Source organism: Camelina sativa, chromosome 19 (genome assembly GCF_030686135.1).
Source record: "Camelina sativa cultivar CO46 ecotype springtype chromosome 19, ASM3068613v1".
NCBI classification, from domain to species: Eukaryota; Viridiplantae; Streptophyta; class Magnoliopsida; order Brassicales; family Brassicaceae; genus Camelina; species Camelina sativa.
In genome coordinates, this window is record NC_141898.1 from 12,909,036 (window position 1) to 12,925,650 (window position 16,615).

A 16,615-nucleotide genomic window follows, 5' to 3' on the forward strand; every position below is an offset into this window, starting at 1 on the left:
TCCACTATGTTTTAAATAGACACGGAATCTTGCGGAGAGGCTGAAACGTGGTCTGATTGGATCAATGATAAAATATAATCAAGGGTTTCATGGACATTGTGATTCATAATGTCATCTTTAAATAAAATGATAAGAATAATATTAGAAGTATACTTAAAATGATGTATATATTAAAAGAGAGAAGATAACGTTATATATATAAACTAGAACTTGTACCCGCGCACGCGCGGGATTTTAATTTAAAATATTTCTTATCAATAGAAATTGTTGAGCTCAAATATAATCATTCCAACTTTTGAGTATAAATATATAACTTATTTTACTCAGTGATATACAACATATATATTTTTTAAGATAATATTTCTTTGTTATATCTATTTGCGATTTTACGTAGGAATTTAGTTAAAATTTTTATCTATAAGAATCATTAAATATGAATATAATTTGAAGGATTAAAAGATAAATCTACATAAATGCCGTACTTATTTTACTAATCTATATATAACATATATTGTCTAGCGTCGCAATAATATTGTCGACAATCTTCTGACCTTTTATCTTTAAAAGAGTTCATTCCATATTCATATCCAATGAAAACATAATTTTAAATTTCTAACGTTAATGTCGATCGCTGACATAATTATAGAGACCATTTAAACATATCGATATCTTACATTAAATGCGAATATACAAAATTTCATGAACAATTTTACTGCTATGTCGATATAATGAGGTTGTCCAAATGCATCATCTGCCATAATAAAATTTCAGACTAAGTCAAGAATGTTTCCCACAGTGAATATCTATTCACTAATCCAAGCTACACATTTTTCTAAAATCTCATATGCTATTTGCAGATGTTAATTTTATGATGCAACCCCAGCTTCGTCTTCTAAAAAAAACATAGTGTACTTTAAATATTTTATATCATGTTATAAAATTGTAGCTCTAGTTGATAATAACCTTATGAGATATGCTACACAAATCACATGCCACTTTTTGTAACGGCTTGAATATCATTTTTTCTATATTTCCTGACCATTGATTTTGTTTTTTAGATAGATTATTTATTCAAAATTTTTTTCATAGTTTTCCCAAAAAAAAGTGTGCCTCTTACAATGTATTTGTTTTAGATCAAAACTTTTAAGTTAAGTTAATTCAAGTAATTAATATTTTCTTTCTTATAAGTAAAATGTAATAATAAATCTTTATGGTATATGTTTCTTAGAAACTAATGTTTCACTTCAGTTTTATTTTCATGTTTAGATTTTTATAAATACAATTACATAACTTGTTTTTTACTCCAGCATGCATTAAAATCTTACTTACATTCTAAAACTCATTAACCCATTCTAAATTTTAGAATATAATAATTTTTTGGTTATAATTTTAATAAAACATTATTACTAAAACAAATTTATATTATTATTTTTACTATTTTAAAATTTTCATTTAATTTACTTAATTCATTTTTAGATAGTTATTATTTTTATTATTTACTAAAAAAATATCTTATTGTTTATACTATTTTAAAATTTATTTAATTTTAGTTAATTCGTTTTTTTATTTATTTTTTACTATTATTAATTATAATTAATAAATATGCAATGAATGAATATTAAAAATAATACTTTTTTATAAAAAAAAATTGATTAGGTGGATGCTGAGGTGGAGGAAGGAGATGAATGAGTTGGAAAAGTTGGAAAAATAAACTAATCATACAGTAACAATGATTAGCCACTATTTTGGAGATGAATGAGTTGTTATATATATGCCAGCTGTTATATATATGCCAGCTGAATGAATGAGTTGAATGAATGAGTTCAACTTGTTCAGCCACTATTTTGGAGATGAATGAGTTGAATATTATTCAACCCAATTTTGTTCAACCCATTTTTTTAATTTTAAGCAATCATTTGTAGCTGTTATATATATGCCATGTTATATATATGCCAGCTGTTATATATATATATATATAGATTCCTAACAAATCGTTAAGGAGGACAGCATGTTATATATATGCCAGGTTGAAATTAAAAATGCGTTGAAGGATTTAAAAATGGGGAAAAATGGGAAGCAAAACAACATATATATTAGCTAAGATAATAATACTCACGCCTAGTGATACCATTATTAAAAATTGTTGTATTTCTAGTTATTAAATTTCCTCATTTTTTATTTAATAAAAACTTGTTTATTTGAGCTACCCATATTATACAATATTATTACTAATAATTATTAATAATTATTAGAGCTATCATTAATGAAATATTGTCATACCATCAATGAAAATTGTTTATTTTTTTTTATTATAGATAACAATAATTAAACGTGGATAGCTCAAAGATCAAACAACTTTTTTTTGTTGACATAACTTATATACCATTAATGAGAAATTGTTTGAGCTATCAATTTTTTGGAAAATAAAAGAGTGGTGAGATCTTTGAGCTATTCATCAGTACTATATATCCTTGCAAAAGACATATATCGACCGTAAAATGTTGAGGCACCGCACAATAACTGGGTGTGGCACATTTGATCAGTCGTCAAGAATTCTTCCATGACTATCTTATAGCTATGTCAAGCCATCTTACTCAATTCTTCTTCTTTATAGTAATAAAGTGTTGGCACTTGGCACATCTCTTTCTGGTTTTTCTTCATGATTACCCATCGAACTAATCAATGATTTATAAGACTAGCTAACGTCACATAACAAAGAAATTTGATTAATTAATAGTACTCATAAGTCTTAATATATAACATATTTTTGTCATTTGTTACAATACCTCGAAGCTGGCTATGTCATATGCACACGTACGTTGTGTAATAGTAATATAGTTTAAGGATCTAATTGTAATTAAGTTAGCCTAGTGTTTTATTTTGTATCCTATATATGATGTAACATCCGCGAACAAAAAAGTGAAATTTGGGGTTGGGTATCGATCGACACCAGCTTTTCTGGTTCTACCAGATTGTTTTAATTCGCAGTTTTGGGTTGGTTTGGATTAATTAGTTTGTCTAAACCGAGTATATAAGGGGCGAAACGACCCAGGTCGAGGGTTTTAGATGTTTTGTCGCCGTTTGCAAGAGAAAAGAGAGAAAAGTGAGAGTTCGTGTCCTTGAGAGATTTTGGCTTGTTTTTGGTGGTTTTGGGTGAGATCTGTTACTACGGGAAGGAGTGTGGCTGCTGGGAACGAATGAGAAGCTTCTTAAGGTGTTGTTCCACCGTTTCTCAATCAAATCTTCCTGCAAAAGAGGTGAGTGCATGACCATGACTTATCTAAGTCTGAGAATCCTTTGTTTGCTTGATTTGTTGTGTTTTGTGGTGTTTTTCTTGGTTGTGGTGGTTGTGTTATGGTTATTATAGGTTCCTAAAGCTTTTGGGTGAGTTTGGGGCGGATTGGAGATTATTGGGAACGGAGATTTGATGATCGGCTTCGAGCAGAAGGTGTTTGCGGGGTCGGTGTCGATCAACACCAAGTGGGTGTCGGTTGACACCATGTTGTGGCCAGTGTCGATCGACACCTCTCTGGTGTCGGTCGACACCAACTTGTGTGTTGCGGTTTTTCCTGGTTTGTTGTGTTGTTTGTTGTTTGTTAAACATTGGAATCTCAGTTGCTTGTGTGTATAGCTCAATAGATGGGAGGATTGCCTCACTAAGTATTTGTGATAATACTTACGCATCTCAATTGTTGTTTGTGGTGTGCAGGTATGTGACGTGTAATCATGGCGATGAGGAGGAGGATAATCTAGGGTCTCGTTTGTGTGATGTTGGTTATGTTATTGGAACCTTGTGTAGAGAGATGCTAGGTTGATGGATAGAATGGTTAGGGAGGTTATTGTGTTGATGATGTACCGGTTTTTGTAATATTGGTATGTTTTCGCTGTGCTTATGGTATTTGCTGGTTTAATGAGGTATTGTGGTTTGGTTGATTTAATTAAGTAGTATGGAATGCTTAGTTATATATTATTATATAAAAAAAAAACGGGTCGGGTTGTTTCATTTTGGTATCAGAGCCCTTACGGTTCTAGGACGGGTTAATGGATGGTTTAGAGTGGCTTAAGAAAATTTAATTGGTGGAATTATTTTCCTGTTGTTTGATGAATGATGTTGTGTGATGGAATTGATTAGGAAAAGTTAGTCAATTTGTTTGTGGTATGGAGTCCTAGTATCATCCTCTTAGAGCCTTCAATGAGATTCCACGGTAAGATGTGTGTTTTGTGTGCGGTTTTGATTTTTGTGCTTAGCCATCTGTTCTGGGTAGTGCAGATGGTTAGAGGTGGGGATGCTGTTGGTCGCGGGCGTGGTCGTGTTCGTGGTCGTGTTCGTGGTCATGGTCGTGGTTGTGGTCGGGGACGGGGTCAGGTTCCCAAGGCCAGTGAGAGTGTGAACCAGAGCTTGGCCAGTGAGGAGGTCGCGGATTCACAGGTTCATCCTAGTGTGTCTGGAGACCAGGCTGGTTTGGGTGACGGCAGGGCGGATGGGACCGATGTCAGTCACGGTGTTGCCCTGGGTGTGGGGGTTACCGCGGAGGGTGCTCCAGGCAGGGAGGATGTCTTGATGGGCTTGTTAGCTCAGGTTTTGGCACGGCTTCCAGCAGCAGTGCCGCCAGTGGTTGGTGGGCAGGTTCCAGCAGTAGTGCCGCCAGTGGTTGGTGGGCAGGTCTCCGCGGTGCAGCCTGTTGCGGGTTTGCAGGCAGGTGTGCAGCCGGGGGCTGAGGTAGTGGACGCTCAGTATGTGCAGATGATGGTGCAGCTGCAGCGAGTGGGAGCAGGGTCTTTCTCGGGAGGTACAGATCTGAGTGTAGCGGATGAGTAGAGAGAGCGGATGGAGGATCTTTTCCGGTCGCTTCGGTGTCCCGACCAGTTTAGGGTGGATTTGGTAGTGCACTACTTGTCAGGTGATGCACGTGTGTGGTGGAGGTCGGTGACAGCACGGAGGGTGCAGCGAGATATGACTTGGGTGGATTTTGTGAGGGAGTTTAATTCGAAGTATTTTCCACAGGAGCCTCTTGATCGCATGGAGGCACGGTTGACTCAGGGGGACCGTACAGTGTGGGAGTTGGATGTAGTGTTCAGTCGACTTGTGGGGTATGCAGGCCGGGCTTGGGAGCCATAGTCAGCTAAGGTGAGGAGGTTCTTGTTGGCTCTACGGGATGATCTGAGGACTCTGTGCAGGGTGAGGAGCTATGCTACAAGAGCGGAGCTGGTGGAGACTGCAGCCGGATCGAGGATGATTTGAGGTCACAGTTAGTGGTGGTCAGTCCAGCAGTTCAGACAGAGGAGACATTGGAGCCGGGCATTCCAAGAAAGGATAGCAAGTCAGAGCAAAGGCGCAAGAGGAGGCGGGAAGAGACGACGGTGGCAAACCCAGGTAGTCTGGGATGCTATGGGTGTGGGAGCACGAATCACAGGTTGGTAAGCTGTCCAAAAAAAGGTGACTCGCAGGAGTATCGTCGATTGTGTTATCATTGTGGGGAGGAGAGGCATATCAGACCTTTTTGTCCTAAGTGGAGGCAGAAGATGGAGGTTGTGGCACAGCTGAAGGGAGAACCGGGTGCCCATTCCGGCGCTTAGTTTTAGCTTTTGCTTTCTTTCATTATGTATTTTCGTTTGGGTTGTAAATGATTATTGCATTTGAGGTTTTAATAAAAATTGGAGTTCTTTGGATTTGGGAATTGTGAAACCAGTGGGAATAAAATAGTTCGAGAATAATATAAATGGAAATTTTCCATAAATAGAAGGTCGCTATAAAAGGAAACTTTCCATAAATAGAAAGTTCTATGAATAGTTAAGACTTGTATATTTTTGGAAAGGGGATGTGAAATGCATGGAGTGGCGGGAAAGTTAAAGGTTGACCGGATGAGTGGTCACAAATGAGATGATCATTTCTCAAGGTTTTTTTTGATTGGTGAGGTCACGGTGCCAAGAGAGGTAGCTTGGGTTTCTATAATTGGAAGTTTCTAGAATTAGAAAGTTTCTAAAAATGGAAGGGTTTTTGTGGAAAGTGTGATGATCCTACGGGATGTGTACCTTGGTGGTGGTTTTAGTGATGCCGAATACAATGTTGGTGGTCCCGGTTGTTGGTTGCCTTTGTGGCAGTTCTTTTGGACATTTTTCGTAGCCAAGTGGCGGTCCTGCGGGACGTTGGTGTGGCTTTTGTGACGTGTTTAGGGTCTTTGTGAAATCTCGGTAGCCTTTGTCGCGAGTGTTGGCCACAGGACATTGCGATGTTCTTACGGAAGTGTTGAGGTAGATCTAGTCGGGAGATACTTGATGACATCAGGCTTGTTTGCTCAAGGCCGTGTGGGCCTAACTCATGTGATACCGATAGCTCGATGGACTTTGTGGCCAGAGAGTGGGAGTGGTATGTTTGCTTCGGATGACGATCCGAGAGTGCGCTTTAGGGTGACGACCCAAGAGCGGGATTTTGAGACTCCCTGGATACCGTAGCTGTGAGCCGTAGCTCAGCAGTGAGCCGGTATGTCTTGAGGGTTGTGACCTGAGAGCGGGGGGAGTGTGTGTGAGTGACTTCCCGGATGCTGTAGCTTAAAGTGGTTAGCCTGATAGCGAGCCGGCATGATTCGTTGGTTGCGACCACGGACGGGGGAGGAGCACTGAGTTATGAGCAAATAACGTCTTGGATGTGAGCATATTGGCTAGAGGGAGACCTCGGGGTTCAGTCGGAGGTGTGCGGGCTGTCGCGACAGTTGCACAGGAAACCTTGGCTGACGGTGTTCAGTCCTTGGCGGATCGATGGTGCTGCGGGATTCGAGGACCAATCCTTGTTGGTGGGGGAGAATTGTAACATCCGCAAACCAAAAAGTGGAATTTGGGGTTGGGTGTCGATCGACACCAAGGGTGTGTCGATCGACACCAAGGGTGTGTCGATCGACACCAGCTTTTCTGGTTCTACCAGATTGTTTTAATTCGTGGTTTTGGGTTGGTTTGGGTTAATTGGTTTGTCTAACCCGAGTATATAAGGGGAGAAACGACCCAGGTCGAGGGTTTTAGATGTTTTGTCGCCGTTTGCAAGAGAAAAGAGAGAAAAGTGAGAGTTTGTGTTCTTGAGAGATTTTGGCTTGTTCTTGGTGGTTTTGGGTGAGATATGTTACTGTGGGAAGGAGTATGGCTGCTGGGAACGGAGGAGAAGCTTCTTAAGGTGTTGTTCCACCGTTTCCAATCAAATCTTCCTGCAAAAGAGGTGAGCGCATGACCATGACTTATCTAAGTCTGATAATCCTTTGTTCGCTTGATTTGTTGTGTTTTGTGGTGTTGTTCTTGGTTGTGGTGGTTGTGTTATGGTTCTTATAGGTTCCTAAAGCTTTTGGGTGAGTTTGGGGTGGATTGGAGATGATTGGGAACGAAGATTTGATGATCGGCTTTGAGTAGAAGGTGTTTGCGGGGTCGGTGTCGATCAACACCAAGTGGGTGTCGGTCGACACCATGTTATGGCCATTGTCGATCGACACCTCTCTGGTGTCGGTCGACACCAACTTGTGTGTTGCGGTTTTTCCTGTTTTGTTGTTTTATTTGTTGTTTGTTAAACATTGGAATCACAGTTGCTTGTGTGTATAGCCCAGTAGATGGGAGGATTGCCTCACTAAGTATTTGTGATAATATTTACGCATCTCAATTGTTGTTTGTGGTGTGCAAGTATGTGACGTGGAATCATGGCGATGAGGCGGAGGATGATCTAGGGTCTCGTTTGTGTGATGTTGGTTATGTTATTGGAACCACTTGTAGAGATATGCTAGTTTGATGGATAGAATGTTTAGGGAGGTTATTGTGTTGATGATGTACCGGTTTTTGTAATATTGGTATGTTTTCGCTGTGCTTATCGTATTTGCTGGTTTAATGAGGTATTGTGGTTTGGTTGGTTTAATTAAGTAGTATAGGATGCTTAGTTATATATTATTAAAAAAAAAAAAAAAAAACGGGTCGGGTTGTTTCAGATGTAAACATTACACATAATAATCATTCAAGTATATTTTCTATATGGTATCAGAGCTCTTGGTACATAAAAACCTAAATTTTTTCCTTTTCTGCCTCCCTCTCTCGATTTAACGAGATGTCCACATCCAACCTCTCCACTGCCGACACCATTGCTGTGTCCAACACTACTTCGTTGGTTCATGTCAACACCTCCAATGTCATGAAACTCACTGCGACCAACTTCCTCATATGGAGTCGCAGATCCATGCCTTGTTTGATGGATAAGACCTAGCCAATTATCTCGATGGTACCGTGACGGTACCAACCCCAACCATCACTGATGTTGGCGCCACTGTTGCCAATCCAGCGTTCCCTCTGGCGTCGACAAGATAAACTTGTCTACAATGCCCTTCTTGGAGCCTTCTCTGCATCCGTTCAGCCATTGTCTCTCGCGCCACCACCGCACGCGAGATCTGGACCACACCCAACGCCACGTACGCTAAACCAAGTCGTGGCCACATTCTCCAGTTCCAAAACCAAGTTACCCAATGGACGAAAGGGACTCGTTCCATTGATGACTATGTTCAGGGTCTTAGTTCTCTTGTACGACAAGCTAGTGCTTCTTGGCAATGTTGTTTAACATGATGATCAACTAGCCAAACTGCTCAAGGGTCTCCTTGATGGATTATCAACAGGTCATCAATCAGATTGAGGGACGTGATACCACCCCCTCTCTCACCGAAGTTCAAGAGAAGCTGATCCTCTTTGAAGCCAACCTTCTCGCCAACACCACTTCCTCCTCGGTTCTTCCCATCACGGCGAATGTTTCCCACTACAACAGGAACAACAACAACCGTGGTCACTCTTAACAATCGTGGCGGTAATAGGAGTGGAAACATCGACATATTGTGGAGACCGGTCTAACACTTCTTGGTCACCCATCAATGCCCATATCGTATTGGATATATGCATTCTCTCCAGCCATGTATCTCATAAATCAAATGCCATCTCCGATGCTGAAATCTGTCTCACCTTTCCAAAAGCTCTTTGGCTAGTCCCCCAACTACCACAAGCTACGAATCTTTGGTTGTACCCTTGACGTCAATAATGACTTTCTCCAGGGAACCCTAGAGGATGGGGTTTATGTTGCTCAACCCCCAGGATTCATTGATCCGGATCGACCACACCATGTTTGTCGCCTCAACAAGGCACTCTATGGCCTTAAACAGGCCCCACGCGCCTGATACAACGAGTTACGTAAATACCTTCTCTCCATTAGCTTCAAGAACTCGCTTGCGGACACATCACTCTTTATTCATTGAGGCCATTCGCTTGCGGACACATCACACCTGCTGGACTACACTTGATGCAACGAAAGTACACAATTGATCTTCTGACCAAACCCAAGATGCTCGCTGCAAAGCCTGTTTCCACACCAATGTCTCCGTCACCACAGTTAACAATCACTTCCGGCACATCTTTGGCGAATGCTACTGAATATAGCATATGCGGTCACCCGCCTTGATATAGCATATGCGGTCAATCGCTTGTCACTATTCATGCACAGCCCCACTGATCTGCACTCGCAAGCTGTGAAGTGTATTCTCTGTTATCTTGCTGGAACATCTTCCCATGGGATCTTCCTTCGGTCTGGTACGCCTCCCACTCTCCATGCCTTTTCCGATGCAGATTGGGCTGGTGATCGACATGATTATCTCTCTACCAATGGTTTCATTCTCTATCTCGGCGACAATCGCATCTCCTGGTCCTCTAAGAAGCAGAGAGGTGAAGCCTGATCCTCTACAGAGGCCGAATACCGAGCAGTAGTTAACACAGCTTCGGAACTCCGACGGGTCTGCAATCTCCTCACTGAGATGGGTGTCACACTTCCATCACCTCCAACCATATACTGTGACAACATGGGAGCTACGTATTTATGTGCCAATCCCATTTTCCACTTGTGCATAAAACATATCGCTCTTGATTATCACTTTTTTCGCGGTTATATCCAAGATGGTGCTCTTCGTGTTGCTCACAAACACACTCAGGATCAGTTGGCCGATATTCTCACCAAACCTCTACCACGACCACGCTTTCAAACACTCAATAGCAAGATTGGAGTTTGTCAACTACCTTCATCTTGTAGGGACGTGTAAGAGTAATATAGTTTAAGGATCTAATTGTAATTGAGTTATCCTATGATTTTATTTGTATCCTATATATTTGATGTAAACACTACACATAATAATCATTCAATTATATTTCCTATACGTTAAAGGAGACTAAGTCATTCAAGAAAAAAAAAAAAAAAGCACTCAACGCTTACAAAATTTTGGGTTTTGACTTTTCAGTTAAACCAATGTTCAATTGTCCATGGGCCTTCCCATGTAATCATATTTTTTTTAAAAGAAACATATACAAATGACCACACCATAATTGGTTCATAAGAATCAACACGAGGAGAGAAATTTAACTAAACGGACTTGTTAGGACATTTAGATGCATTTATGATCAGCTGTGACTTCCAACAATGTAACTAGCAAGGGCCACCAGAGGAACCGCCTTATTCGGATCAAACCCTAGAAGCTGTTCCTCTGCTTCTTTGCTTAATTTCTTCGCAAGTTCCCTCGATTTCTCCAAACCAATCAACCTCGGATATGTAAGTTTGCCAGCAATAACGTCATTTATGGCGCTCTTACCCAGTTCATCAGTAGATTTCGTTACGTCAAGTATATCATCAACCACCTGAAACATCAGCCCAATACATCTCGCATACTTTCTTAGCTTTTCGATCTCTTCCTCTGTTCCACCTCCCAATATGGCTCCTACAACCGCCGCTGCCTCCAACAAAGCGGCCGTTTTGTGGAGGTGGATGAACTCTAGATGCTCCAATCCCACATCGTTTGGATCCAGCCCTTCGCTACATAAGTCGATCACTTGCCCAGCCACTAGACCTTTTGTCCCTATGGCCTTTGCAAGCTCAATTACCGCACAGATCTTCCTCTCAGGGGAAACAACCAACGCACTCGACAAGGCCGTCATGTGTTCAAACGCTAAAGCAAATAATGCGTCACCCGCCAAAACCGCCATGTTTTCTCCAAACACCTTGTTTTAAATCATCCATACGTTAACGTCAATGGATGATTCAACTCTAACGATTTAACAAAATACCTTGTGGTTGGTGGGCTTGCCTCGGCGGAGGTCAGCATTGTCCATGCAGGGAAGGTCATCATGAACGAGAGAGCTCGTGTGGATCATCTCGACTGCGCAAGCGGATGACATGGCGGTAGCCTCATGGCCACCCACAAGCTCGCATGCTGCAATGCAAAGTAGAGGCCTGACACGTTTTCCACCTGCTAGCAAAGAGTACCGCACCGCCTCTTGGATTGTGAGGGGTTTCGAAAGTGGTACGGAAACGTCGAGAGTGGCATTTACGAATTCAGCCTTACGAATCATATATGACTTAAATTCAAAGGCAGAGTTGGGATCATTGCCTTTTCCTTTTAGTGGAGTCATGTGTTTGTCGCCTTGTGAGGTGAGAGCAGAAGAGAGGGATAAAACAGTGCGTTTTTGGAGATTTTTTACTGAGGATATGGAGTTGTATCTTCTTACTCTGGATTGGATGAAGAGGAAGGATGAGCTGAGATCAATATAAATAGTCATCGCTGATCCAATAGTAATTGTGTTTGGCTTTTAAGAAGATGTGGAAGTCTTTTTAATAGGTACTCTCTCCCTCTCTTTCTAATTAATAAAAAGAAAAAATTGTTGAGAAAGATAGATTTTTACTAGTTATCATTATAAATAATGATTTATAAATTTTTAAAATAAAAATCTAATATTATTGCCTTGTAATTTTTACAAATTATAAATCATTAATATTGATGTATTTGTAGAAATTATATGAAAAACAATTCCTCATGAATTTCGGGTTTGAGAGTTGAGAGATGGTGTAGGCCTCCTTCTATTCGATGTCTTCTTCATCCTGTTTCATATAACGACAATAGTGACATTAGTTTCATATTTTGATAAACAATGCATAAGAATAAAGAGACTTAAGCTTGGACACTTTGGGATCAAAGTGATACACTAAATTTGGGATCAAGTTTTTTTTTTTGTGTGGTTGAATAATTCAAGTGGTTTATTAGATCTTGAGTAGAGGTCTGTATTTATAGAACTAATGGAGTCAGTTTGGTAAAATGGTATAATTCTAGAATGTGCTTATTACGATGAGATATGGTAATATATTTTAAACATAAATTCTTAAATTTCAAATCCGTGTTAGTTGCTAAAGTTTAGAAGATGCGAATAATTAGTTAATACAATTTTAAAAGTTACTATAATTTAGCTATAATATATTTAAAACTTACTGAAATGTGTAGATTCGAAATATATCATCGGCGTTAAATTTGCATAATTATTTATTTGTTTGGCAATCTAAAATATTTTGAACTGCATGTTAGGTAATAAATCCATTGATTCGAGTTTTTGATTTTTTTTTTTTTTCGAAAATTGAATGAAGAAATAAGTTTTCTGTTTACTCGCTCCACTTTTTATGGTGTACAGATTTGATTATAAGCTTATTTCCTAATCTAACGTGCACATTTTCGTATTTATTTATTATTTGAATTTGCTTACAGGTTTGGCAAGTACAAACTGTTTGGATACTCATGCATGATATACAAGATCTGAATGATGTAATCCCCAAACATTTAGGGTCCGCGTGTTTTGACCTCTTTAGTTTACCACTTTGCTCTCTCTTTTTTTTTTTTCCAATCTTCTTCGTTTCTTTAATTCGTAGGGATAATTCATGAAATTCTGTTTTGTTTATATATTTTTTATTCCTAAGTGTGCTCTCCAATTAATAGTATTGATATTTAGAGTTTATGTGTGATAATTAAAAACTGTAATATAATATTAAAACTAAAATTTTTAAAATTGATGGATCTCATAATTTTTTCCTTGATTAAGATTTGTTTCCTTAAAACTAAAGAGGTGAATAAGAGAGATTCACCCCTAGAATTGTCGTTAGTGCATCCTTGACTTCCTGAATTTCAGTTGATGGTTTCATATTTTAATACTTCTAGTATACTACCAGATTTTAACCAACAGTGGACAATTTTTTAAAATTATTTTTTTTAAAAATTTTGTTTGTTAATTTTTGTTGTCTTTCCAGGTTGTATAATTGTATTTTGAATGTTAATTATAAGTTTTCACCTGCAGTGTACCATACAAGATGATTTGTTTTTAGAATCGTAAATTAATCAACTTAAAAATAGATATGTCTACTGTTCTAATATTGATTGTACAATCGACAAAATTTACTTTTTATGGTTTAAATGTTAGATTTTAACAACTTTTTATTCAATATTACAGTTATATAATTTAACTTACTGTTTTTAGATTCAACCCATAAATCTCACTTAATAATCAATAACATTATCAGATTGGGTCATGTATTATTATAACTTAGACCCTTTTAACTTCGAGATATGGGAGACTATAACGCATTAACAATAAATTTTGTTCCCATATACAATAATATATATACTTTTCAATAGCTTTCAATACTTTTCTACTACATATTTTTATTGTAATAGAATAGTAGAAATTGTCTTACACCAGCTTCTTTCATCTTCATATATATATGAAACAACTCGATCCATTTTTTTTATTAACCTAATATCTAGTGATCCCATATACTCACTAGCAACCTACCCCAAATCATAAACAACAGCAGATAACAAATAATAAATCCAATAACCATTAAATAATAACATAACTGATAACAGGATTTTCACCTAGGGTATCAATTCCCTATACAGTTGTAGTACAAATGGTTATCAATCCAAATGGTTGTTATGCAAGCAATCAATGGGTTTGATCTAACAGTTCTAAAATAAACAAAAGAAAGCAGATAAACAAGAACCACATGACCTAAGCACTCGATGCAAGCATTCGAGTACAGGATTGGGTGGGGTGATCGAGTAAACAAGATGAGTACGAAGAGCTCGAAGCAGGTGATCATGTACCTGTTCGGGTAAGTGATCGAGTTATGAATGAAAATTTAAACAATCAAAATGTGAAAGCTCCTAAGGATGGGGTAATCGACTCCTAAGCGTTCCTGACCAGTATGAATGTCCTACATGCCTCAAGCAAATATTCCCTAGACAATGAATCTCTAAAACCTTGTTAAAACACTCTCGTGATAGAAACAATCAACCTTGATCACTCCCCTACCCAACTCTCATTAGAGAAACATGACCAAGCAGGCAATACAAACCGATTCATTATTATCAATAAACTCCTTAAACATCTAATCTCTTAGGCTAAGTGAGTAAATCTCTAGCATTGATTGATTCAAGCATTTCATCTACACCTCTCGATGGTAAAACACCCTAGATCTAATCTCAACCTCTCGGTCTATTGATAGCATTAAGAACACCAATGTAGAAGGGAATTTATAAAACATAAACATCCAAGCTAAGACATCCTAACCGATCAAGAACATAAAATTGTCTATCCCATCCCTAGAAAATTTGTTTCACTACTCAGATCTCATTGCAGAAAACACAAAAGCATAGATAAACGAAAATTGTATTGTATTAAAAATAAGATAGAAAATGAAAGAATACAGAGTAGAAATCTAAAAGGATAGCAAAGAAATGTAAAATAAATCCTAACAAAGTAGAAAAAAGTGTTTGAGTCGCTCTAGATCTCTCTCAGAAGCTCTCGCTCTCTGGTTTGAGTGTCTGCGGCGTGCTAGGGCGAGAGGAAGAAGAGGGGGGTTTATATATGGAAACCTATTAACCCTAACTTCTCAGTCCTGCCCGAGGATCAGCTCGATGAGGTGCTCGAGGATGGGCTCGGGTTGCTCTTCAAATAGGTCTTCGGATTGTTCTTCCTGCTCTTGGATCCTCTTCGATCGGGTTGGTGTTCGGACTGTTCTTCCTGCTCAATAGCTCCTTCGGGTACATCCTCGGATTTGACCTTGTTTCTCCCCATTTTAGGCTCTAAAGCACCTGTTTTCATCCAAAATATGCAAATGCAAGAATGCAACACCCTAAATGGCCTAAAAGCGAATTCATACAGTTAATGACCTAAAAATGCTAAGGTTAGGGTAAAAGCAATGCAAAATATGGACAAAAAGGGATGCTTAAAACATGTAAATTAGAGAGTTATCAATAACATCAATTCAACAATAAACCAGAACATAACCAATAATGAAACCAACACTCCTAACATCCATTCTAGACCACTAAGTTCCACTCTAGCATCCTAACAAAGACACAGAGCAAACAACCAAGCCTCTAGAACATCCTCCTCTTCATCGCCTTGATCTCACGATCACATTTTGCCTTTACCTGTGCCACAACACAAAAGAGAGGCGTAAGTATTACCAGAAATACTTAGTGAGGCTATCCTTCCATCTATTGGGCTATACACACAAGCGATAAGATCTCCCATGCCACAAACAACAATAATTAAACAAACCAGAAATATGCACAAAGCAACACGACATAAACCAGTTATTGTCAGAAGGATGTCGACCGACACCCGAAGGTGTTGACCAACACTGGTCATCTGGTGTCGACAGACACCTGCTCGACACTCCCGAAACCCTAACGGTGTCGGCCGACACCTCCACATGGTTGGTGTCGACCGACACCGATGCCGCGCAGCGATTTCCTTCGAACATAACCTCAGAATCTCGCCTCCAAGCTTCTCCTTTTCGTCTCACACGATCCCAAGAACGAATCCAAACCTCAGGAGCTACGAAAAACTCACAAAACAACCCAAAGAACAACCAAATGATAGATATTAGATATCCAAACTTGTAAATAACCAATTGATATGAAAATACTTCTTTATTAATGAGATATCGGAATACAAGACTTGAGAGAACTTACGGATTCTCTCCCTCCCCCTTACAAGTTGATCCAGAATCTAGATATCTCTGTCCTCTCCCTTACCTTCTACTTTATATTACTTCTTGTCTTATTAGCACTAGTAGCCGTTTTGACTCGATACAGTGATCACGCCAACTAGCATAGAGACTTATTACTTAACTATGGTTACTTTATTACTAACCATGGTGAACAGTCTTCTCCTGATCCTTCCAGTCGACAGGACACCTCACCGGTTCTAGGTCCTTCCTCCCTTGTTAGATCCTTCTTGGGCCTTGAGCCTCCTTCGATACAGAAACAGAACTGGTGGATGTCTTGCTTCATATGTATCATTGCCCTCCCCTTCAACTACAACCTTGATCTCAAGGTTGAAATTGGGAAACTGTCCCTTGATGGTGGAAACCCACTCCTAGGAGCTCTCATAATTTGGCATTCTCTTCCACTTGATAAGCACTTCCGACTGACCGGTGACAGTGTTTTTACGAGTACCTGCTACTGCTTCCGGCTCTGCATGGAGAAACCCGTCTTCAGTTATCTGATTAGGAATGGAGGTTGTTGCTGGTAGTTCTCCTATCGCTCGCTTTAACTGGGACACATGAAAAGTGGGGTGTATCTTAGCCTCGACTGGTAGCTTCAGCCGATAAGCTACCTTCCCAAACTTTGCTTCCACGGGGTATGGTACATAATAGCGAGCTGCCAGTTTCTCATTGACTCGCCTGGCCAATGAGCGACGCCTGTATGGTCTCATTTACAAATATACTTGTTCCCCAATCTCA

The 16,615-nt window shown here is 39.3% G+C and overlaps 1 protein-coding gene across 1 annotated transcript; it reads right to left on the bottom strand.

The window, feature by feature from the left end:
- Nucleotides 1-10,446: 10,446 nt before the first annotated feature.
- LOC104767796 (geranylgeranyl pyrophosphate synthase 3, chloroplastic-like) lies at nt 10,447-11,563 on the bottom strand. The gene is made up of 2 exons (XM_010491772.2): nt 11,107-11,563; nt 10,447-11,040 (listed from the first exon to the last, which is right to left on the bottom strand). The coding sequence occupies exons 1-2, from the start codon at nt 11,449-11,451 to the stop codon at nt 10,447-10,449; spliced, it is 939 nt and encodes a 312-aa protein (XP_010490074.2). The 5' UTR covers nt 11,452-11,563.
- Nucleotides 11,564-16,615: the final 5,052 nt, after the last annotated feature.

Excerpts from the sequence above, each read along its gene's own strand:
- LOC104767796 (XM_010491772.2), bottom strand. The coding sequence starts at position 11,451 with ATGACTCCACTAAAAGGAAAAGGCAATGATCCCAACTCTGCCTTTGAA. Across the intron at positions 11,041-11,106 it reads GCAAGCCCACCAACCACAAG|GTGTTTGGAGAAAACATGGC; the intron begins GTATTTTGTTAA and ends ATTTAAAACAAG.